This window comes from Tiliqua scincoides, chromosome 13 (assembly GCF_035046505.1).
Source record: "Tiliqua scincoides isolate rTilSci1 chromosome 13, rTilSci1.hap2, whole genome shotgun sequence".
NCBI classification, from domain to species: Eukaryota; Metazoa; Chordata; class Lepidosauria; order Squamata; family Scincidae; genus Tiliqua; species Tiliqua scincoides.
In genome coordinates, this window is record NC_089833.1 from 12,387,374 (window position 1) to 12,409,889 (window position 22,516).

The 22,516-nt window shown below is 49.6% G+C and overlaps 2 protein-coding genes and 1 pseudogene across 2 annotated transcripts in view; 2 read left to right on the forward strand and 1 right to left on the reverse strand.

Annotated features, from left to right (window-relative positions):
• LOC136663815 (alpha-N-acetylgalactosaminidase-like) overlaps positions 1-7,607 on the reverse strand; it is an 8,478-nt gene extending 871 nt beyond the window's left edge. Inside the window, exons 1-6 of the mRNA XM_066640762.1 lie at positions 7,453-7,607; positions 6,096-6,270; positions 5,614-5,791; positions 4,805-4,899; positions 4,545-4,706; positions 3,216-3,413 (exon numbers count right to left, since the gene is read on the reverse strand). Coding sequence (XP_066496859.1) covers positions 3,216-3,413; positions 4,545-4,706; positions 4,805-4,899; positions 5,614-5,791; positions 6,096-6,270; positions 7,453-7,607 — 963 coding nt within the window. The remainder of the gene's footprint in view (positions 1-3,215; positions 3,414-4,544; positions 4,707-4,804; positions 4,900-5,613; positions 5,792-6,095; positions 6,271-7,452) is intronic.
• LOC136633772 (5S ribosomal RNA) lies at positions 5,356-5,475 on the forward strand (annotated as a pseudogene).
• Positions 7,608-11,048: 3,441 nt separating the features above from the next.
• LOC136663894 (zinc finger CCCH domain-containing protein 7A-like) overlaps positions 11,049-22,516 on the forward strand; it is a 22,430-nt gene continuing 10,962 nt past the window's right edge. The window contains exons 1-8 of the mRNA XM_066640860.1: positions 11,049-11,171; positions 16,277-16,380; positions 17,681-17,720; positions 18,779-18,976; positions 19,589-19,747; positions 20,960-21,040; positions 21,123-21,161; positions 21,769-21,802. Coding sequence (XP_066496957.1) covers positions 16,313-16,380; positions 17,681-17,720; positions 18,779-18,976; positions 19,589-19,747; positions 20,960-21,040; positions 21,123-21,161; positions 21,769-21,802 — 619 coding nt within the window. The 5' untranslated portion in view covers positions 11,049-11,171; positions 16,277-16,312. The remainder of the gene's footprint in view (positions 11,172-16,276; positions 16,381-17,680; positions 17,721-18,778; positions 18,977-19,588; positions 19,748-20,959; positions 21,041-21,122; positions 21,162-21,768; positions 21,803-22,516) is intronic.

The window sequence follows — 22,516 nt, forward strand, 5'->3', positions numbered from 1 at the left end:
TCTTGGGACGGCATGCCTGAGGGCTGGGTGTGTTCCCTGCACCTCTCAGTACTGTGATTTTTAGGCACTCGGGAGATATCACTGCATCTGTTGTCGTTCCAGATGGTTCGGAGGCACCTGGTTGGCCGTTGTGGGAGGCAGGATGCTGGAGGAGGCAGGTTTGGCCTCACCCAGGAAGGCCACTGGTATGCGCTTAGATGCCTTGTCCTTGGCTGATCTCCCCTCCAGTACTGGTGACTCTCACCTTACTAAGTTCCTGTCGGAAGCTCGGTGCGCATATTACACCCAGATAGTGAAGCCCTGGGCAAACGCTGGCCTCATCACTATGCATAAGCTGCACCCAGGAAATGGCACCCCAGGCACACTCTGAACCATGCTACAGGGAGCTGCTGTGGCAGGTGACTGACGTTCCCCACATCAGGTTCCTCCACTTTGGACCTGTGGCCTGAGGCCTGCCTCCTGGGCAAAGCACCTGAAGCCTTCTGTTTGTTCCTCCAGCGTTCCTCGGCCCAGTGTCTCCTGGGCACTGCTGTTGGCTAGTTTGGCCAAGGCAGATGTGTTGGCCAAGTCCCCTGGATCGCAGGCCACTCTTTCCCATCGGTACCTCTGAATTTATACTCCAGCTAACAGACTGGGAACATCAGGGAAGCTCCGCAGAGAGGCTGGCTTGCCCCACAACTGAGAAGTGGCCAACCCTGCGCCTGAGAGTGCCAGTTTTTCCAACCCATTTACCCCACTTTTCGTTCCAATTTTCTTTTGATGCGCAAAAGGTCATGGACCCAGAATTGCAAGCTCCCCCAGAGCACAGTGCTGTTTGGGGGGGGCAGAGACCACAGATGTTTGGGGGGGGCAGAGGCCACAGCGCAAGCCCCGTCACCCAAGAGGATCGCTGGTGGACTTGGCTTTAGTGGAACAGGTAGCTGGCATCACTCTATGGCACACAGCCAGCTCTTCCATCTTGCCTTCACAGAGACAGGATAAGTGTGGGAGCGGAACGGTGCTTGGACGGGAGCCTCCTCGGCAGTCCTTGCCGTGGCCACAAACTTGGACGGTTTGCCGTGCCTGAGCTGGGGCGTGACGCCGAGAGAGCGGTTTCCCGCAAACAAAGCTATTAGGTGCGATACCCGGTCTAACGAGCACCCTTGCTACGATCGTCGCCCAGCAATTAGGCTTGCCTGGGCTCCAGAAAGGAAGAGCAAGTAGAGGCCAGGTTTGCCAGTAGCGCCCGTGTGCTGATGCAAGTGCTCTGCATGGATTAGGAAACGGGGGTGTGGCACCCCATTGATCTGGGCACCGATTCAGGGCTAGCCTGTGAATGGAGCATGTGGGTACCCGGGGGAGGGAAGCAGAAGCGATCAGGAGGGTAAAAGGTTATGTTGCGATAGGGCTTGGCATTCCCAGTAACATGGAGTAACTGTGGGCAGTTATGCAAGGATGGGACGGACGGACAAGAGAGTCAGGTGCTTCCTGATGAAGCCAGAGAAGCTGGCCAAGGAGAGTGTAGGAGACTGAAGCCCCACGTCCCCCCAGAATGACCCCCTGGCCCAAAGCAAGCTTGGCTAACTGTCCTCATGGCCAGCCGGAGGTGTTGCTCCACAGTTACTGCACGTACCACTCCTAACGACTGCTGGACTTTTCCCATCCCCCTCCACTGTGTCCAGGGAATGCTCAAGGTTGGGGTTCCCCTCTGGGCTTCCTGGCTTCCTGGAGGGACCCCAGAGCTTCTGCCTGCTCTGAAGATCTCTAATTTGGCTCCACACAGCCAACTTCCTCCAGCAGGTCCTCCGCCTTTTCCTTCCCGTCTCTGTCTTTCTCTGCTGCTTGCATGGGTGGTGGACCAGGAGGGATGCGGAAGGGGATGAGGGATGTGTGGGAGCCCCTGAAACCACACGCGGCAAGGCTTCCGTTCTGCTTGGGGTGTGGGTGACACCATAGGTGTCGCTGAAATGGAGGGGCTGAGGAGGAGCGCTTCCTTCTGGAGGGTGCAAGGAAAGACCAGACAAGCATCTATCAAAGAGGAGGCCTCTCGCTGTGGGGAGGGCACCTGGACGGACCCAACTACATAAGAGGGGGCCTCCAGGATTGGATCCTGTTGCAGCCACTGCTTCAGGGCAGAAAGGTCTGGCCTCACTCCTGGCTTATCCCACTTCAAGGGTCTGCAGTAAATGCAGAGCCGAGAACGATGCTCCTTGGGGGGGGGTCATGCTTTGGAGAGGATATGATGATGCTGGAGGGGGGGTGGTCTTGCCACCAGTGACAACACAGCTGGGGAAAGACCAGGTGCTTTAAGTTGCTGTCAGCCACGCTGAGGACCCAGCTGTTGCAAAGGGGGATAGAAAAGCCCAAAAGAGAAACACAGTCCAGAGTCCTGTTTCCCCACCGAGGCCAGCCAGGTGTCTTTGGGGAAGCCTGAAGGCCACAGTCCTCTCCTACAGTGCGTCCCCCAGCAACTGCTCTGCTCTGAACATGGGGGTTCCACCTGGTGGTCACAGCTGGCAACCTTCCGCTCCTCCATGAATTCATCTACCTCCTCTTGAACGCCATCAAAGCCAGTGGCCATCGCTGCAGTGCATCTCATAAAGTGACCCTATGCTGTGAGTTCCCCCTGGGGGCTGGGGATAAGAATAGGCCCTCAGTTTGGCTGTACTTGTAAGAGGCGACTAAACAGCCACCGGGTAGATGGGACTTGTTAGCCTGGGAAGGCAGCTCATCTGAGAGAAGGAAAACTCTGATTCCAAACCTCCACTGCCTTGTGGCTACATCCAGTTGTGGAAAAGGCTTCAGGAGTCAACCTCGAGGCAAAATCCGGAGCCGGAGTCCCTGAGGCAGTTCATGGCTGAACACAGTCATGTTCTGGCAACTCCTGCGACCCTGCTGGAACCAACCGTATTGGCCTCTGCCTTTCCACTGGACCATTTCAGCGACGTGGAGAGGGGGGATTTGCTGCATGGGTAACAGCCTATCCTCCATACCTACTTTACCCAGGCTTCGTGCACTGGAGAGGACACTCTGTTCCAGAACCACCATTCAGAGCGTGACACCATAGTCTTCCGAGACCGAAGGATGCCAACACACATGCTGTGAGAGGTCTGACCTGGGCAATGTCATAAATGTCACACGCGGGCTGCTGGACGGTCCGCCCCAAGCACACCCTTCCAGAACCTGCGGCCACCTTGTCCTGGCTCAAGAAGGGCACCAGGGCCCTTTCCCCCTACCTGGATGACACGCCTGCCTTGGATGCCCAGAGGGTCCTGGTTGATGTAGATCATGAGTGGGTTCTGCAGCAGGCTCTTCTCCTCGTCCGAGATGGTCCGGAGGTTGCAGGATATGAAAAGGGGAGCTGCCAGCACGGCCCACAGGGCCACCTGCACTTTTGCCTGCTGGAGGCTCAGGCCAAAGTCTCCGAGCAGCAGCTGTGGGCAACAAGCATGCCAGTGAGGGGAATGTCTCTGCACCGCTTCCCTGAGAGCCAAGATCAAGTGAGTGTTTGCTCTTCAACTCCAGGTGGGGTTTCTGTCCTCTTTACAGTCAAATTAGGAGAGGGGAGGGGTCGCAGCTCAGTGGCAGGCAGGAGCCCCCAAGGAGTGCCAGGCAGGGCTGGGAAAGACTCCTTTCCGGAGCCCTGGAGATCCACGGCCAGGCCGTGTGGACAAGACTGGCTTCAATGGACCAAGTGACTCCTTGCAAGAGGCTGGTCTCCCCTCCCCCCCCCGCCCCAGCCAGTCACGCCATCCCAAGGGAGTCCAGCTCCTCATCACTGCTTCAGAAGATACTTCCCAGCAGTGTCCCTTGGGACTGGTGTCAGGGTTCCTCTTGACAAAGGAGAATCCTGCAAGTTTCCTGCCCACTTCTCCCCACCCCCTGTGCCTAGTGGCACAGATGCCCAGAGCTCTATTGATTTGAAGCATGTTCTGCAGAAGTCCAAAGCAAAGGGAATGGGGAGGTGGCGACAAGCGCCCTCTAGTGGCTCCTGTGGGCGCTCGGCTTGGCTCTGCTCTCCAGATGCCTGATCTTGTCTGATCTTGGAAGCTAAGCAGGGTCAGGCCTGGTTAGTACTTGGATGTGGGAATACCGGGTACTGTAGGCTTATACCATAGTCTTTTGAGACTGAAGGTTGCCAACCATCCCTGATGGGCCAGATCAGAGCAAGCTGGGAGACATCATCACACAACAAGAATGGCCTTTGCTGGATCACACCAAGGTCCTCCTTCCAGCCCAGTGTGCTGTCTCTAACAGTGGTCACCCAGATACTCCCACAGGGCACAAATGTCACCCCCTCCTGCTGTCCGTCCCCAGCGTCTAGAACCCAGGTGTGGAATCCTTGGAACAAGGAAGCTCCCAGCAGCCATCGTTCAAATACAAGAAGAGGCCTTTGGTCATGCCAAGGTCCAACACTGTGCAGTGATTCGGGCAGAGGGCTTTCCAGTCCCACTCAGACTTGGAGAGGTGGAGGATTCAGCCTGGGACTTTCTGCGTGCAAACCACAGGCTCCACCCCTGAGCGACAGCCCCCTTCCCCCACCAGCTGGAAGGAGGAGACTGTACCATATCGGGATCGTTCCATCTTCCTGGGCCAGCCGCGGGCTGCAGGACATCTTGGTGGTTTCCGTACCACTGGATGATACGGAAGAGGCTGCTCCAAGAGTCTTGAATATCGACATAGTTTCTCCACAGGTTGCATATTCGGCCAAGTAAGGTGTAGTTCACCTGGACAGAAACGGGGGTGTAACATGTGCCTTGAAGGTGGGCCTGAGGCTCTGCTCCAAATAGTCCAGGTCAGGGCTCGGACACAAGTGCCACGTTACCTTTGGGGGAAGACCACCGTCATAGGCAGGCCAGCTGCACGACAAAGCGATGGGCCGGCCGGTTTTGTTCAAGGCAGTGCTCATCCTCGGGAAGTCTGAGAGAGGGACGGAGAAGGGACACAGTCACCGGCAGGCTCACCTTTGCACGCCGGGCATCATTACACCTCCCGAATCGCTGCAAGCTGCATTTCCAAGGCAGAGGAAACCCTTGGGGAGAACAGCAGGAGCGGAGAAGTCCCAGGCACTGACAGCCCAGCCCTTTGCAGCCAGGCTGGTCAGGCTCTAAACCAGGGGGGTGGTCTTGTTTGGGTTTTTATGAAGACCCCACAGTCCACCAACAAAGCCAAGTGGAAATTAGGGGGACTGATGGCTCCCCACTAACTAGTAGCAGAGTTACTACAGACCCCGAATTCCAAGACAAAACTCTGGCACATGAATGGAGCCTCTTCCTCCATGCTGAGAGCAGGGAACCACCGGCTATATTGAATTATAATGAGAATTATTTGCAGGCGCTAGAAAACAGGCTGGAAAACAAAACTACTTGAGGCCTTCATTGCAGCAACTGTTACCCTGCACATGCCCGATCTCGTCTGATCTCGGAAGCTAAGCAGGGTCAGGCGGGGTTAGTACTTGGATGGGAGACCGCCTGGGAATACCGGGTGCTGTAGGCTTATACCATAGTCTTTCGAGACTGAAGGTTGCCAACCATTTTTTTGCCACTGCAGTTTTTCTCTTAATAGTTCATGTTTCAGCAGGTGAGCGGACAAATCCTACCAGGGCACCCTTTCTGCTGCCCGGAAAACACAAACCTTTCGCCCTGGTGACGGAGCTGGAAAAGCAGCTGTCCAGTTTCACCATGTCCACCCCCCACTCCGCAAAGGTCCTCGCGTCTCTCTCGATGGCAATCGAGGTCGTCCCGGGGAAGCCCTCGCAGGTGGTGGCCCCCAAGTCCGTGTAGATGCCGAACTTCAGACCTTTCGAATGAATCTGGGGAAGAAAAGTGGGGGCAGTGCTGCAGGAGGAAGCATGGAGATTCCTCCTCCCCCCACCCCTTAAAGGGTGCTGGGGCGACTGGTAGGTTGTGACCCACCGATTTGGGAACCACTGCTCTAGAGAAACTGCTTTGCATTGCAAACCCTCCACCTGAAACATAGCACCCAAATGGAGAGCAGAGCCTGGCCGTCAGCAATATCTTTGGTGCACACCCTTGGCCTGCAGCAACACTCCAGGCTGTTTCAGCCGCAAATTCTAGACGCAAAAGCCTTGCAGCAACCCGTTTCTCGGCACGTACGTAATCAGCGAGGGCTTTGATGCCGCTGGGGAACCTGTCAGGGGCTGCCTGAAGCCTGCCCTGAGCGTCCCTCTTCTTTGCCTCCCAGCAGTCATCCAGGTTGACGTATTCATAGCCGAGCGCCCTCCATCCGTCCTCCACCAGCCGGTCCGCCATGGTCTTGAACAAGTGTTCGCTGTTAATAAAACAAGAGTGGTAGCCAGCCAGCTGGTAGGGAGGACGTCCTGTACCTGGCTTCTGCGCAGTGCCTTTCAGACTAACCATATATTGGTCAATTCTTTTAAATCAACCCATCTAGTGCCTTATTTTGCTACGTTTGTGAGCTATTTTTGTTTAAAACAGGGGTGCCCAAACCCTGGCCCTGGGGCCACTTGCGGCCCTCAAGGCCTCTCAATGCGGCCCTCAGGGAGCCCCCAGTCTCCAATGAGCCTCTGGCCCTGCGGAGAGTGATTGGAGCCCACACTGGCCCAATGCAACTGCTCTCAGCATGAGGGTGACTGTTCGAGCTACGGGCCAAGGGCTCCCTCCACCGCTTGCTGTTTCACGTCTGTGATGCAGTAGCGACAGCAAAGGAAAGGCCAGCCTTGCTTTGTGCAAGGCCTTTTATAGGTCTTGAGCTATTGCAAGACCTTCATTCATTCATACAAGTTCATCTTTAATATATCCATTTATGTAAATTTATTCAAATTTGAAATGTAAATTAATTCGGCCCCCGACACAATGTCAGAGAGATGGTGTGGTCCTCCTGCCAAAAACTTTGGACACCCCTGGTTTAAAACATAAAGGAATGAAGTATAATAAAAGGTACTTGTAATGAGTGCATAGTGGGTCCCCGGATCAGCGGGTAACTGAATCCGCGGATACCGGATCTGCCGATATGGGGGACTTCCTGTATATATATACATTTTTAAAACTGAATTTAGTTGAATTTTATATAAATGATTTTTTAAAATAATCATACCCGGCACTTTCTGCTCCTGGAAGGGAGGTGCTCAAGGTGGTTTACAACCAGACCCGATACATTCAAAGCAAGTTAACAACAAACATGGAATGATAAGAAAGAGTGGGAGCAGCAGACTCAGCAGGGAAGGCACCCCAACAACCCCCCCCCCCCCCAACAGCACACAACCTGGAAATGTAAACATTTACGGAGCAGTGAAAGACAGAAGTAGGGAACCTGCGACCATCAAGCAGGGGCTGATTTGTGTAAGAACCTCTGGCTGAGAAGCCCCACTATGGCAGGTGGATTCTCCAAGATTGCCTGGGTCATTATTGCTCCACCTCCTGCTGTCTCCTGTTGCGTTTGTCAAAGGGTGCGGCAAAGAGGGCACTGCCACTTGTCTGACATGTCCCCCACCTGATGCAGTTCTCGGCATCTTCTTTGCAGTCCGTGTTGCATCGGAAGCGCTGCCAAGGTACCCATCCCATTGGTGGCGTCCTCATCAGGCCGTTGTCCAGGGAGGAAGCGCTGGCCACCAGGCCGAGCAAGACGCCCAGGGCCAAGAACAACATGATTTCGGGGCCCTGTGAAAACCAGAAGAACATGCGACCAGTCAGTCAGCAACTCATCATTGCAGTTCACCAGCTGCTGGAAACCATTCTGGTTTTGAAACCATCAAACCTCTGATGAGCACTGATGACTCTTTGGTTGCTATTTAAGACAGCTCAGCAGCTAGCAAGAGAAAAGGCAATGGCCGTGGTTCAGTGGCAGAGGCCCTGTTGAGCATGCAGGAGGTTCTAGTTCCTGGCTGCATCTCCAGGGAAGGCAGGGCCAAACTTCTTCCTGAAGAGCTGCAGCCAGTCAGGTAAGCTGGACCCACAGAGAGGCCTGGTCAACGGTTGTTTGATGGCTGCTGTGCACGGTCTGCCCCACAGCTGTTGTCCCTGCAGCAAAGAAGAGCCGTGCCCAGCTGCAGATTTTCTACACCCTTCTGGGCCAAGCTGTGTCTCTCTTGAAGGACCAAGTCCCCACGCAGTCACACGTTGCTACTGGTGCCGCCCCAATTCTGGCAGGGTCAGGCCAGACAGCGCAGAGTCACGAGGACCCTGTTGCAGTGGGGCCAAGCCCTGCCTCTCTTGCTGTGGAACACAATCCATGACATCACTAGGGCTTGCATCACCTGGTATGGGAGGCCAGTGCATCGCCCCCTATGGTGGACCTCCTCCCATGCAGTGGACAACACCCCAGGCGATGGGCGTGGTGACGTACCATCACCCTGCCCTGAGGGTTTTTTTTGGCTATAACTTTTGATAGAATAAAGGTATTTCAATGTGGTTTGTTTCATTGCATTCTGCCTGAAATTGCACATTGATTGATAACATGATTGATGTTATATGATGGTGTCAGCACCACCTTAGCAGCAGCTCCTCAGAGTTCTCCCTGCCCCACCAGGGGGATGCTGTCAGAGAGCAAAGCCAAGGTCATCCACATGTCAAGCAGTGCTCTGGCCACTGAACCACAGCCCTTCCTTGTGCTGGCAGAGCTGACTAGCTGCATACCCTATTAGAAGTGTTTCTTGAAGGCCTCGCCAGCAGCAAAACCACCGGCAGGTTGATCCCTGCCCTCCTCAGCCCCGTTTCACCCAGGCAATCCTTAACATCCACTTAGAGCAGGCCCACTAGCAACAGCTGTTCCGATTACATCACACTGTGCCATTGTCAGTGTGACATCACCTGTTGTCCAGCCAAAGCCGCAAAACACACCGTAAACCTGAATTTGTGATTTGATAGGTGACACAAGTTTTTATGCTGTACATGTTAAGTACACACACACATACACGTATATAAACATACGTATATAAACACACATGTATATAAACATACGTGTGAGTGTGTTGACTTGAAAGGGAATTGAGATGTAGTAGTGTGCATGGAGAAGCTTTGCTTTCCTGGCCAGCTTTTGCTTTCCAGCTTAACTCACGTGACTTCCACCCTTTACCAGCCCGGGGACAGAAAGTGTTTGTGTGCACAACCCACAGTGCCATGTTAGAGCAGAATCCTATGCATCTCTACTCAAAAGGAAGTCCCATTGTGTCCAAGGAGGCTTACTCCCAGGAAAGTGTGGACAGGATTGCAGCCTGAGGGCCCAATCCTATCCAGTTCGGGTGTAGCCACAATGCTGCCCTGTGGTAAGGGATCACATGTTCCCATACTTCGAGAAGGCACCAGTGACTGCCCCTCCACCACAGAATGGAGCACACACACACACCCCATTGGCACAACTGCACCAGCATGGAAAAATTGATAGGATTGGGCCCTTTGTTATTCTTCCCTGAATAAATGGGGCTTCTCTGGAGGAGGCAGGGCTTGAAGGGCATGGCTCTCAATGGGGAACCTTAACTTCCGGAAGTGAGCATCACAATGGATGCCTGTGATGTCATCTTGAGAGCCCTGCTGCTGATGACAGCACGTGTTGCATGCAGTATTTATACAAAACATATATAATATGTAAATGTAAAACTATATATTATGCTTACAAATATAAAAATATATTCATAATATGATTAAAAATCATAAAAATAATTAAAATTTATAAAATAAGTATGTATTTAATATGCATATATTAATATTTTAAAATGTATATAATATATATTTATATTCTATAAATTTTTTATTTTATATAATTTCATTATTATTTAATTAAATATGTATTTAATAAGCATATATTAATATTTTAATGTTATATATTAATATTTTAATAAACATATTTAATAAATAATATATATTTTATAATTAAATATTAAATACATACTAAAATATATATGAACATATTATATCCATTATATATGTATATATACATATATATATGTATGAATATATATATATACACATATATACATATGTATATACTTGGCCACTTGGGCCTTGGCCAACACTTGGCCAAGTCTGAGGCACTTGGCCAACAGCCTGAGGCAAAGAGGCAAAGAAGGAAGGCCCGTAGCCAGGGAGAAAGACCAGGGACAGACTGCACTTGCTCCAGGTGTGGAAGGGATTGTCACTCCCGAACTGGCCTTTTCAGCCACACTAGACGCTGTTCCAGAACCACCATTCAGAGCGCGATACCAGAGTCTTTCGAGACTGAAGGTTGCCAACAAACATATATACATACATACATATAGTGGCCTGGTCTGTATATATATTATACATATATAATGTATTTATATATACATATACAAATATTTATATTTATCAATTATATATAATGTATATATAATATACATTATATCTATTATCTCTAAATATAAATCTAATATATTTATAAAAACATAAAAAATATATGTGTGTGTTTAAATGTGACGTCAGCAGCAGACAGCTCCTCCGCTTTTGCTTTGACTGCTTTGGCCAAGGTGACGTCACAGGCGTCGATTGTGACGCAGACTTGCGAGGCTCCCCATGAACAGCGAAGGTCCCTCCAGCCACGCCTCCTCCGGTCAGCCCCGCCCACTACAGTGGGCAGACACTCCCCCACTGCTGGCTGTCTACGCTTGCGCACTCTGTCATTCCGAAAGGCGGGTAGAGGGAACAGTCACGTGAGGCAAACCGGCTTTCCGACTTTGCGCATGCGCAGTACCCGCCCAATCCAGTCAAAGTCGCTCGTAGCCCCTTCTCGCCGTCTGGCCCCTCCTCCAGCAGTTAACTGTGACAGGCGGCCGACATTTCCTTGGCCGCCTATCAGCACGTGGGAGAGGCGGGGCTTAGCAGCAAACGTACCAATCAGTAACGCCGGAAAGACTGAGGCGCGGGCCAATGGAAGAAGCGCTTTTTTTCAGGGGCTGAGGGAAGGTGGGAGCAGTGCGCGCAGAGCACCCTGGGAAACATAGCCCCGTCAATCGGCGCTGGCGTCACCAGGCGCGTCCAATCAGCGGAAGCCCCTTTTGTAGCGTGGCGGCCTCCGAACTGAAGAGGGCGCTGTGGGCGGGACCGGAAGTGGAGGCCGCCAGACCGGAAGGAAGGGAGAGGGGCTGGGGAGAGGAGGGAGAGAAAGAGGCCTGGCTCGGTTCCGCTCGCCTCCGTCGCGCGCCCCGTTCTCTGCCTCTGCTCCCCGCCGACGCCGCCTCTTCAAGGCCCAGGGAGCAGGTGAGAGGCCAGGGGACCTGGAGCTCCTGGGGGCGGTGGGGGCTGCTGCTGCTCCCTGGGGGGGGGTGAGGCCTGGTCTGTCCAGGGGGGGCCTGGAGCCCCTGAGGGGCGATGGGGGACTGCTGTTTGCCTTGGGGGAGCCTCCTCCTGGAGGGGGCGTGGGGCCTGGCCTGGTCTGTCCAGGGAGGGGGGCCTGGAGCCCCTGGGGGCTAATGGGGGGGCTGCTGCTTCGCCTGAGGGGAGCCTCCTACTTGGGGGAGGAGTGGGGCCTGGCCTGGTCCAGGAGAGGGGCCTGGAGCTCCTGGGGGGCGATGATGGGGGTTGCTGCTCCTCTTTGGGAGGAGACAAGAGTTGGGAGACAAGAGTCCCTGACCTGAGAGCTTGCATAGATCTAGAGAGAAGACATGGAATGAGTTGGGGAAGGCGGGGATGAAGGGCTAGTTTTTGTGTTAGAGGGACCCATCTCACGTAACACCAAAAGAAGTGGACGCCCACTAAAATTGAGTGCCTGGAGAGTTAGGGCAGACAAAACGAAATGTTTCTTGACTCTGTGTGTCTGTGGAACTCCTTGCCACAGGATGTAGGGATGGTGCCTGGCTGGATGCCTTTAAAAGGGGATGGGGAAGATTGATGAAGGAAAAGTTCATCACAGGTTTCAAGCCATGTTGGGTTTGTGCAGCCTTTAGCAGTAGGCTACATCAGAAGGCCAGACAGAAGGGAGTGGCACCAGGATGCAGGTCTCTTGTGGTCTTGTGTGCTCCCTGAGGCATCTAGTGGGTGCTGTGAGATACAGGAAACTGGACTATGTGAGCCTTTGGCCTGAGCCAGCAGGGCTCTTCTTATGTCTTTACCTGTTCTCTCAGGTCATCAGAGGGGGCCCTTGTGAATGTACTGCCACCAGCAGAGGTGAGGAGAGAAACAGGGCCTTATCGGCGGTGGCTCCTCATTTCTGGAATTCCCTTCTCCTTAGAATTAAGAATGGCTCCTTCTCTGGTGACTTTTTCACAAAGCCTCTCAAGACCTTATTGAGGAAGGTTTTTAATTGATAACTGGGGGGCTGGTACTTTTAGTGTGATATTTTAATGCTGATCCCATGGTGTGTGTTTTGTTTTAATTGTTTTTAAAACTTATGTTTGTGATATTGTACTGGTTTTATGTTTTCTTAAACTCCTTTCCATGTGGGAGAAAGGCAGGATAAAATCCTATAAATTAATAAAGTGGAAGAAGCGCATGGTCATTGCAGTTCTGTGTACTTAAAAGGTTAGCCATCGAAAGGGTGACGTATGTAAACAAGCACAGTGTCACCGTTTTGTGTTGCTTGGCAGAGAGCGTGGCTTAATAATACACTCTTGAAATAAATATGCATCTGAAGTATACAGGTTGAGTACAGGAAGTTGTCCGGATTTTGGAATAGTTGCATAAATGGAGAAATGCTTCTTCTTGCTCTCTTCACTGTTACATCTATGGGTGTCTGCTGGCCTGTTTGGCATTTTTCAACAATGTCTGCACACCACGGAGTGCAGAATAGAACTTACATTCTTTACCTGTGCTGCACATGGGAATGAGGACAAGACTGTGTAGTGTTCACACTACAAAAAGAAAAAAAAGGTCGTGGACAGAAATGCCTGACTTTCAGAATAGTCTGGATTTTGCATATCTAGATAAGGAGTAATCTATATTTGCCTGTATTTTATGTGCTAGAGAGAGAGACACATGGTGGGGGGGACTGGCGCACACATGCACAGCAAGAGTGAGCGAGTTTAAGGAGCTTTAGGAGGAGTAGGTTGGTCATAGAACATAGTGGGTTGAGAGGGTATTGGTATTGTCTGATTCCTGTGTACGGTTAAGGCAGATTTCACGTGTGCCACTGAGGGCACAATCCTAACCAGTTCTACTCAGAATTAAGTCCTATTTTGTTTAATAACGCTTACTCTCAGAAAAGTGTGGTTGGAATTGCAGCCTGAGAGTGTTTTTTGAACCTCTTTCTCTCACAGTCGGTATGCAGGTGTGAAAGACAAAATGTATTTTTACATGCACGTATCTAGGTTGTGTGCAGATTCTTTGGCCACATGAGAAGGCGAACATACTGTACATATTTCATCTCTTTTACATTTCTCTAAAGTCACCTGAAAGTGGTGTATTTCCACTCCCCAAACCTTCTCTGGTACAGTCAGTATCAGATGTTTGATAACATTTACTGACTAGAATTAAGCACTTTGACAAAGAGAACCCCAATTAAGCAGTATTTTGACTTGTCTTTTGGGTATCTGGGGCTGAATGCCAGCAAATGACAAAATCAACTGTTTTTGTTGTAGTCATTTTCTTACTTGCGGGAAAGATGTTTATTTTGCTTTGCCTGAGAACGTGCTTTGAGTGCAGCTTATCCAAGTATGTTTGTAAACAGTGTGAGCTTCCAGATAACAAAGCATAATCTGGAAGTTAAACCAAAGGATGTGGGGAGTGATGGCAGATATAAAGAAGGTACTGTGCTTGCCCCACAGATTTCAATAGGACCAGTATATGTCACACTATCTTGATTGTAGACCTCAAAAGCCACTGAATTCCAGGAAGCAAAACTGCAATAGAAATGGTTTTAGGAGTGACTGATTTTTCAGTCAGTATGCTGTGGCACACTGGTGTGCCATGAGTGGTCCACAGGTGTGCCACAGGAGTCTGGGGGAGGGTCACTTATTAGTAGGGCCTTTGGGGGATATGAGCCCTTGACAGTTGTGAGGTGTGTCTTGACTATTTTAATGCCTTCTCAGTGTGCTATGAGATGAAAAAAGTTGAAAATCGCTGCTTCAGAGTGAAGCTATTAACAGTCATCTTGGGACTCTGTGGCTTTTCTTTCAGTTTGCTTTTTATTTTGGGGTGAGCTTTTGGTGCTACTACACCTTCATTGAAATTGTGTATCCTATACAAAGAGGTAGACCTGCAATCAAACTGTACTAACTTTCTGTTTAAATATTGGCAGTTTATGGAGTCATTTCTTAAAACACTTTCGGAGCAGAGCAGGGTGATGGGCTGAACCGTTTCCAAGTGTTCTCGGCCATCAATGAGCTCAAACTTTCCTCTTGGCAATTCACCTTTCTCCTCTAGTGCCAAATCAGCAAGCAAAGCTTTCAGCAGTCTCATTAGTTCTAATTAAGTGTTTTATTTTTTTCAGCTGGCTTGTTTATGAATTGGTTTATACCAAGCGTATTTGTAAACTGTCTTTTCAGGGCACAAAGCAGCTAGTGAAATGAAACACAACTTGGTTTCATTTTAAACAAAACTTAAAAGCAATGAAACAGAAACTGCAGTTGCAGAGAGGCTATAGATAATTTAAAGGCTATAGATTATTTAGAGGCTAAAGATAATTTAAAGTACAGAAAATTGGTGAATCAAGCGAAACCCCTTTATAAAAAAGGGTCTTTAGAAGGTGGTGGAACAGCAGTAAAGTTGATGGTGCGAATTCCACAGCCATCTCCCAGGTTCCTGCTTTTTGTTGGCAATATTGGAGAAGAGTCAAAGGGAGAAACAGTATCCAGTAGTCCAGAATCATTACTTTCACAACTTGTTCATGTCAGGCACTAACGCAGTCAGCTCCTTGCTCATACAAAATCTTTCCTCTGGGTTAGGCATGGCTTCTTTACTTATTGTTGTCAAGCACATGCAAAGTCTCCAAACTGTTTGTTCGTACTTGCAGTGCAGGAATACGCAGTGTGCTGGTTTGCACATAGGTTCTCAGCGCTGCTGGGTTTCTGCCTGCAGCTTGTGGTCACTGGCTTCTTAACTGTGGGTGCTGAAGGCCTTGTAAGGTATTCCACTAGTGTATGAGCTTGTTTGTGGCTAGTGAGCTTCAACGATGGCTAGGGATTTGCTCTCCTGCTCATGTGCAGCGCTACCTGTTTCCTGCCGTGAAGTACCTTTGGGTGCTTGCTGTCACTCCCAACAGCTTCTGTGGGGTTTGCAGAAGAGCAGGGTCAGGTTTTCTGAGTGTCTGACCTGTCACTGCTGTCAGTTGAGGGATGCTTTATTCCTGGGGTGGGCAGACATTTTGCAGGGCCACATCATCTCTCTGACATTGTGTCGGGGGCTGGGGGGAAAAAAGAATTTACATTTCAAATTTGAACAAATTTACATACATTTACAAAAATGAAAACTTTAGATACAGAACTTATATGAATGATTTTTACTGAGTTTATTTATAATACACATGAGAACTATAATACAGGCATATGGAACCACATGAGAACTATGTGTGTTTGCCGCACACCTCTTGCACAGTGAAAACATACAGATCAAGCCAGAAATACATGGAGACATAAGTTGTCCAGAGGCATGGGGGGGTGGGGGTGGGGTTAAAATATTGACCAGGGAAAAGGAGAAAACACATGGAGAATATAGAAGACCTTGTCTAACTCGGCCTGCAGCTCACGTCTGGTGTCATGACCGGCAGTTGCGGACCAGCACAGGCTCCAGCAGTCTCTGATGTGCCAGAGGCTTATTTGAAACTGAGGGCTCCCTGCGGGCCAGATTGGGGCTTCCCGAGGTCTGCAAATGGCCCCCGGGCCAGGGTTTGCCCACCCTTGATCTAGTCCACTGAAAAGGAGCTACATCCATAGAGCACTTTGAATGCTAGGAGGGCGCTGCTTATGTCGCTGGCTTCTGGCAGGGTCACAGCATGCCTTAGTGAGAAATCCATGTTGCTTTCCTGATTAAAGATCACCAAATTTGAAGCTTTTACAGCTTCTTCACCAACAGACTTCATTGCGGAGATTCTAGCAGCGTGTTGTGAGTTCTGGTTTTGGTTTCTGTGGTGTTGGTGAGTTAGCATGTGTTGGAAAGGCTTCGCCTTATGGCTTCAGTTTTTAAATTTTTGGTCTTTGAAACTCAGTTTATTGTGTATCTTGTGTCTTAGTGTGTGGTTTGGGTGGTGGTGTAGGTTAAATAAATCTGAGACTTTAAAAAGCTGCATCCAGCCAATAAAACAGGCGTACATTTTCCTTCCTGCTGCTTTATTGTCCGGAAAGTGAAGGCATGACGTTTTTGCTTAGCGTGTGAAATTGGTAAGCAACAGCCTGACTTAATAGCCTGGCCACTCACTGTTATTTCTGTTTCAGAAGCTGCATACTGAAGAAGCAGGTGTTCATGATAACATGTCCAATGTTTCCGTGGATAGAAGCCTCAGACTGCAGGATATCAAGAAAGGGCTGCAGTTTATCCAGTAAGGGCTCTTGGAAGCAGAATTCCTTTGCTCTGTGTTGTGTTGGCTGAAGTCATGATGCAGCCTCTTTCTGTGTGTCGGATTGAAACAGTTAGCCGGCTTTGGCCTTCCAGAATAAACGTGGGCTCAGCAGCGTTCCACACGGTCTTCCTCTTGCGTGCCCTTGAGCAGCCGTTGCTCCTCAGTACTGCTTTGGCCGGGCACAGCAATGCCCTGGAGGCAGCCGTATCCTGCTTCATTCTCTTTGTGGGGGGGAAAATGGTGTTTCTGTGAAGGCAAAATGGTACATGAGTTTAAGAAAATTGAAATGCTGAGTTGCAGAGAGGCATAGAAGCATGCAAAAAAGCCTCCCCTAGAGTGGATGGAACCAGTTTCTGCTGTGAGGCCCTGGTTCATATGACATTGTGAGCTATGGACCTCCTGTTCTAAATGTTTGCTCCCCCTCCAGCAGAGCAAATGCTCTGAGCCACTGCAGGGTACCTTTTTTGCTTGAAAAAAGGTGATAGGTCCAACTTTCTTCAGTGCTATCCCAACCAACTTATGATTTAGCTTGTTTGCTGGTTGGGACTGCACTGGTGTAAAAGGAATTGGGCAACCTTTTTGCAAGCAATAGTGCCAGCATCTGTCTTGTAAGGCGAACCTCTCTTGCAAAACCCCCGGATGGTCCATCAGCCTCTCCTCTGTGTGTTGTGGGCTCTGCTCAGAAGACTGCAAACCTTCAGAAAGGTTGCAGCCACGTAAGCTACAAATGCAAGTCCTTTGGCACAACTTTGTTTGTAAACAAAAGCCCAGTAAGCAAATGGCAGGATCTAAATCCACACTGGAGATCTTAGGGGTTACCAGTCCTCATCTGCTTTTTTTTACCTTTAGGTAAAAATGACACATTTTAACCTATTTCAGCTTATTGTTGTTATCTTTACACAGCACCACCTGTGTATATGGCACTGTGAAATGAATGAGAGTTCGGGTCTCTGCCCCAAGAGGCTCACAGTTTTTGAAAGTAGCACCAGGGAGACAGCTGAGGAAGGAGAGGCAGTGCCAAACTGGAAGGAATGTGTCATGTGTCATGCTAAAGGCTGGCATATTGGGGTGGGAGCCCTGAACTTAAAGAGTTGTGATTGCAGAGGCAGAGCAGTTAGTGGGAACAACATGGTCTGTGAGAATATAAAATACCTGCTGGTTTTTCTTGTCTCACTCTGGCTTTATGATTCTCTGGAATGCACAGCTTCTTTGAACAGGATCTGTGCGAGGTCTGGCTTCTTTGTGCTAAGTGTTCTCTAATTTTTTTTTCCTCCCCCAGGTCCACTTTACCCTACCCAGGGACACAAGAACAGTATGAGGTAATCATGTTCCCTTCTGAAAGTCTGTTTTGGTTTCTGTGTGGTCTGGTTGTGTCGGCAATTGGCATTGCAGCTTCCCAGGGGTTTGCAGTGAGGTTGAATGCTGTAGACCAGGGGTCCCCAAACCCTGGCCCTGGGGCCACTTGCGGCCCTCAAGGCTTCTCAATGTGGCCCTCAGGGAGCCCCCAGTCTCCAATGAGCCTCTGGCCCTCTGGAGATTTGTTGGAGCCCACACTGGCCCGACACAACTGCTCTCAGCGTGAGGGCAACTGTTTGACGTCTCACGTGAGCTGTGGATGAGGTTTCCCTCCACTGCTTGTTGTTTCACATCTGTGATGCAGTAGCAGCAGCAAAGGAAAGGCCAGCCTTGCTTTGTGGAAGGCCTTTTATAGGCCTTGAGCTATTGCAAGACCTTCATTCATTCACATAAGTTCCATCTTTAATATATTCATTTATGTAAACTTATGTAAATTTATTCAAATTTAAAAATGTATATTAGTTTTTTCCCCCCCGGCCCCCAACACAGTGTCTGGGTTAGACATGAAAATTGATCGTCTCTCTCTTTTTGAGAGACGATGTGGCCCTCCTGCCAAAAACTCTGGACACTCCTGCTGTAGACACATTAGACAGGGCTTGATTAAAAGGAGCAGTGATCCAGCCTTCATCTAAGGCTGCTCCTCACTGCTGTAAGTTGCAATCCACAACAGGGTGTTGCATTCATCAGAGCACATCTTTCCACGACATGCAAATACGATTGGCCATTAATTATATGGGCTGTGATGTATTGTGTTTGCTTTTCTCCTGTAACCACAGATTTTTTCTGCTAAACCGTGACAGAGATAATGAGTTTGAGCACATTCTGCTGCTTTTATCATCTTTCCATATCTGCCCTGTGTCTGTTTCTAGCGATTGCATCAGAAAGGGCTAGATAATAGTGAGCCCTTCCTGGTGGTGCTTCTGCTTAAGGAGAGGCTGGAGGTTCTCTTGAAGACGGTTGCCTATATGTTTTGGAAGGGCGGACCTGCCTGCAAGCGCTTGACCAGGTGTTTGTGTTTCAGGTATTTATACGAGACCTTGTCAAAAACCTGTTTCATGAAGGAAATGACGCGTACCAAGAGGGCGATTGGGAAGGGTCACTGAGCCACTACTCAGAAGCTTTAAATATAGCAGATTATGCCAATTCTGAAGGAATCCACATTTCTGATGAAGTATTAGAGAAGCTGCATGTTAACCGTATAGCGTGCTACTCCAAAAAGGTAAGCTGCTCTGTTGGGATGCACAAGTACTGGTTTTGCTGTCTGGGAAGGTGGTGAGAAAGGGGTCAGCACCTCACTCCTCCGCCCCACCCTGGAAGCCTCTTGCCATGCAGTCGTGTTGCCTGGGTACCTCTTCCTTGGCAGGATTTGTTCTTGCGTTTTCGTTTGAAATGTTCCTGCTATTCCCAAGTAACCTTGAGTAGAATGTTGTTTCACATGTGCAAAATGCACAGATTAATTTGCTTTCAGATGAGGCCCCTGAGGGAGCCAGGGCTTCCTTAGTAGCTCTTCCAGTGTCGGAATACTACCCTTGATTCCAGGCAGAGCAGTCAGGTTCTTGATTTGTACTTAGCCACTGAGTGTAGAACTTGGTGGAAATGGAAGGCTTAGCAGTGCGAAATAATATCAATCCTGGGATTATCTGGTTCCTGGGCTCATAGAACTCCGAAAGGCCCATAGCGTTTACGGTCCATTCTTCTCCCTAATTCCCACACACTTGTTATCATCCACCCTCTCTGGAGTTGTAGAGCCTGCCCCACATCATCCCTTCCTTTGGCCCTTGAGTCTGGTGGTGAAATTTTTTCAGCTCTTTCCTTTTGTTTGTTGACCCAGGGTCTGCATGATAGAGTTCTAGAAGACTGTGGGATAGTTTTAAAACTGAATGAAAACAATTTCAGAGCTCTCTACCGGAAATCGAAAGCCTTAAAAGAGCTGGGAAGATACAGGGAAGCTTATGATGCCGTTGCTAAATGTTCTCTCGCAGTGCCACAAGTAAGTAGATCATGTTGACAGATCCGTAAAGTGTTTTATTTGTCACACACCCACCCACACACCCGGTAGTCTGGACACTGTCCATCTCCACCTGCTTTTAAGAAAGACTTGCCTGGAGGTTGGACTAGGAGTCCCCGTCTGTTTTCTCCCTAGAGCATTCCTTCTGCCTTGGCACTGAACCGTTACAGGTTCATAACTGGGTTTGAAAAGCCAGGCTACTGGTCTTACTGTGCAATCCTAACTTGTGCTGGAACAGGCAGGCCAGCGGGCCTGCGCTGTATCCAGCTCAAGTTTGTGGCTGGCTGAGGCTTTGCCTGAGGCAAGGGGGAAAGAGTCCCCTTACTCTGGGGAGAGCCGCAGCACCCTTAATGGATCTACTCGGATCTGTGCCACCTAAGAAGGTGGCGCAGATCTGAGCAGCATGGAGCTGCACCGCCCTGGCACTGCTCCCTGCCTGCCCGCCCACAGGCCTGCCTCCCGCCTGCCCTCCCAATACCCTGAAACATCTCCTTCCCACCCTCCCCACACCCTCAACCAGACTTCCATGCCAGCTGAGCTCAGCCAGCACAGACCTACCTGTCCTCATTGGTGCAGAGACTGGATCCGGCTTCCGCGCGCCCGCGTGCGTCTCTGTGTTGGTCCAGTTGACCCACGCGCAAACCTGCTTTACGGCATCTTTGTGACCCTCCTAGGCTGGCACAAGGGACTTGCACCAGCCGAGCGCTCCTTTAGGATTGCGTTCTTAATCCAATCTGTATTCTAGATGCATGATTTGAGTATTCTTGTTGAGTTTTATGCCAGTGAGAGAGTTGGGGTCTGTTCCACTGCACCATCTGGCTGAGCTCTCCCAGTTGTCACTTGGAATGGGAGAGAGCAGAGCAGTGTTCACTGGCCTCACCCCTGACATCAGCGCAATCCTTAGTGGGCAACTGTACCTTCGGGTTCTTGAGAAAGGGAGGACAGTGTGTGTACGATGGGAGGGGGAACTCTGAGAAGAAAGCCCCACTAATCAGTAATCGGTAGATATGGGTTGAGATGTGTCACTTGCCATTGCCTCCAGTTCTCCTTCCTCTGTAGAATCCTTATGTGCTCAAGCCCAGTTTTTTTGGCAAGCTTTGGAGAATGTGCTAGCGGTGTGGGAGGTGGTGGTGCAGCTATACCAAAAGTCCTTGAGATGGTCTTGTGTGTTGTTGTTGTTTTTTTTTTAAATAGGATGACAGTGTAATAAAATTGACTCAAGAACTTGCTCAACAACTAGGATTAAAAATAAGAAAAGCCTACGTTCGGGCAAAGGTAAGTAAGAGCAGTTCCAACAGATTTGCTTGTAGACTTTCTCTTCTCTGTTGGGTATTTATGATGATGTGCTTCATTGCAGCCTTCCTCCAACTCAGTTTCTGGAGAAGCATTGAGTAAGGTAAGGCTTTGTGTCCTTGGGTTGGGTGGGCAAGCGGGCTAGTGAGTGAGGGGACTATTCCGCCTTGACAGAACAGCTTTCCTGTCAGTAAAGTAAAAATGTGATTTGGTAAGAGGCCCACGTTCCCCTTGACTTTGGAGGTGTTTGGCTTACGTCTCATGTTTTAAGGTTTTATTTGGTATAAGCCTTTCATAAATGAGCTTTGGTTCTAGTTGTTTGAAAGCCTTGCTACAGAAATCATGAGCCAGGATTCTCACAGTAATTGAGAATTAAAGCTAATCTTCACTGCTGGTATTGTGAGAAGAAATCATGCTTTTCAGTGACTGCAAGCATAAAGCAAACATTGCACATGAGTGTCAGCAGCATTCAGGCATAAGCAGGCTATAGCCTGCTCTTTTGCCCCTCTAACTACCACTCAAAGAGAACAATGCTTGATTTTTCCTTTGGTGCTTTTGAATTCCATGTGCTTGAGCTTCTGTGATACTTGAAGGGGGCTTCAGCTCTCCATCGAGCCTTTTGGTGGCCTGCATCTTAAAATGAGAAGTGGGTCTGCCCGAGGCCTTTGCCATGCCAGTGTCCTAATGACAGTTCTTTTTCTTGTTTGCAGAGCTCAAATTCTTCTATAGAAGATATCGAATCAGGTAAGGCTTCCTGGACTAGCATGTCTGAGGGCCGAAAAGCCCAACACAGTGCAGTGGGGGGGGGGAAGGTATTTTTAATAGTGTGTGGGAGGGGTGCAGAGCTGTGATGGGTATAGAGGAGACTATAGAACTGTGCCCTGCTGTGGTTTTGACTGTGGCCTGACCCCCTTGCCCTGTGTTTAGTTAGACAAAAAGCCTTTAGTTCTTCTGTTCTTAAACTAAAAGCTGCATGTTGGGGGCTGTCACTAGGATCAAAATTGTAGCGAGCACCTGCTACCAAGGTCTGCATAGATTTGTGCTACCCTCAGTATCTCAGGATGCACAGAATCGTGCTGGGAGGCACGAGTGCAGGAGGAGCTCTCCCTGGACAAAGGAGCTATTCTCTGTATTCCTAGGTAAGGATGAGGGGTTGGGAAGAACTTAACAGCCTTGGGTTCTGCAAGTGTTAAGTTCCAATATAATGGATGTTTGCAAGAGGCCTGTTTCTAGGAAAACACCAATTTATTTCTATACTGCTCTGTTCATTCTCAAAAGCCCCTCTTTGGATGCTTCATCTGTGCACAATTCAGGAGTAGTTTAGCAGAAGCAGAACTTGGGTAGCTGTGGCACACTTCTGTGGAGTGTTACTCGCTGAGCTCCCTCACTGGGCCCCAAAGCCAGCTGACCTGTGTGTTTCGCGATGTGCGGTCAAGCAGATTTGCCTTGCTGCTTTTT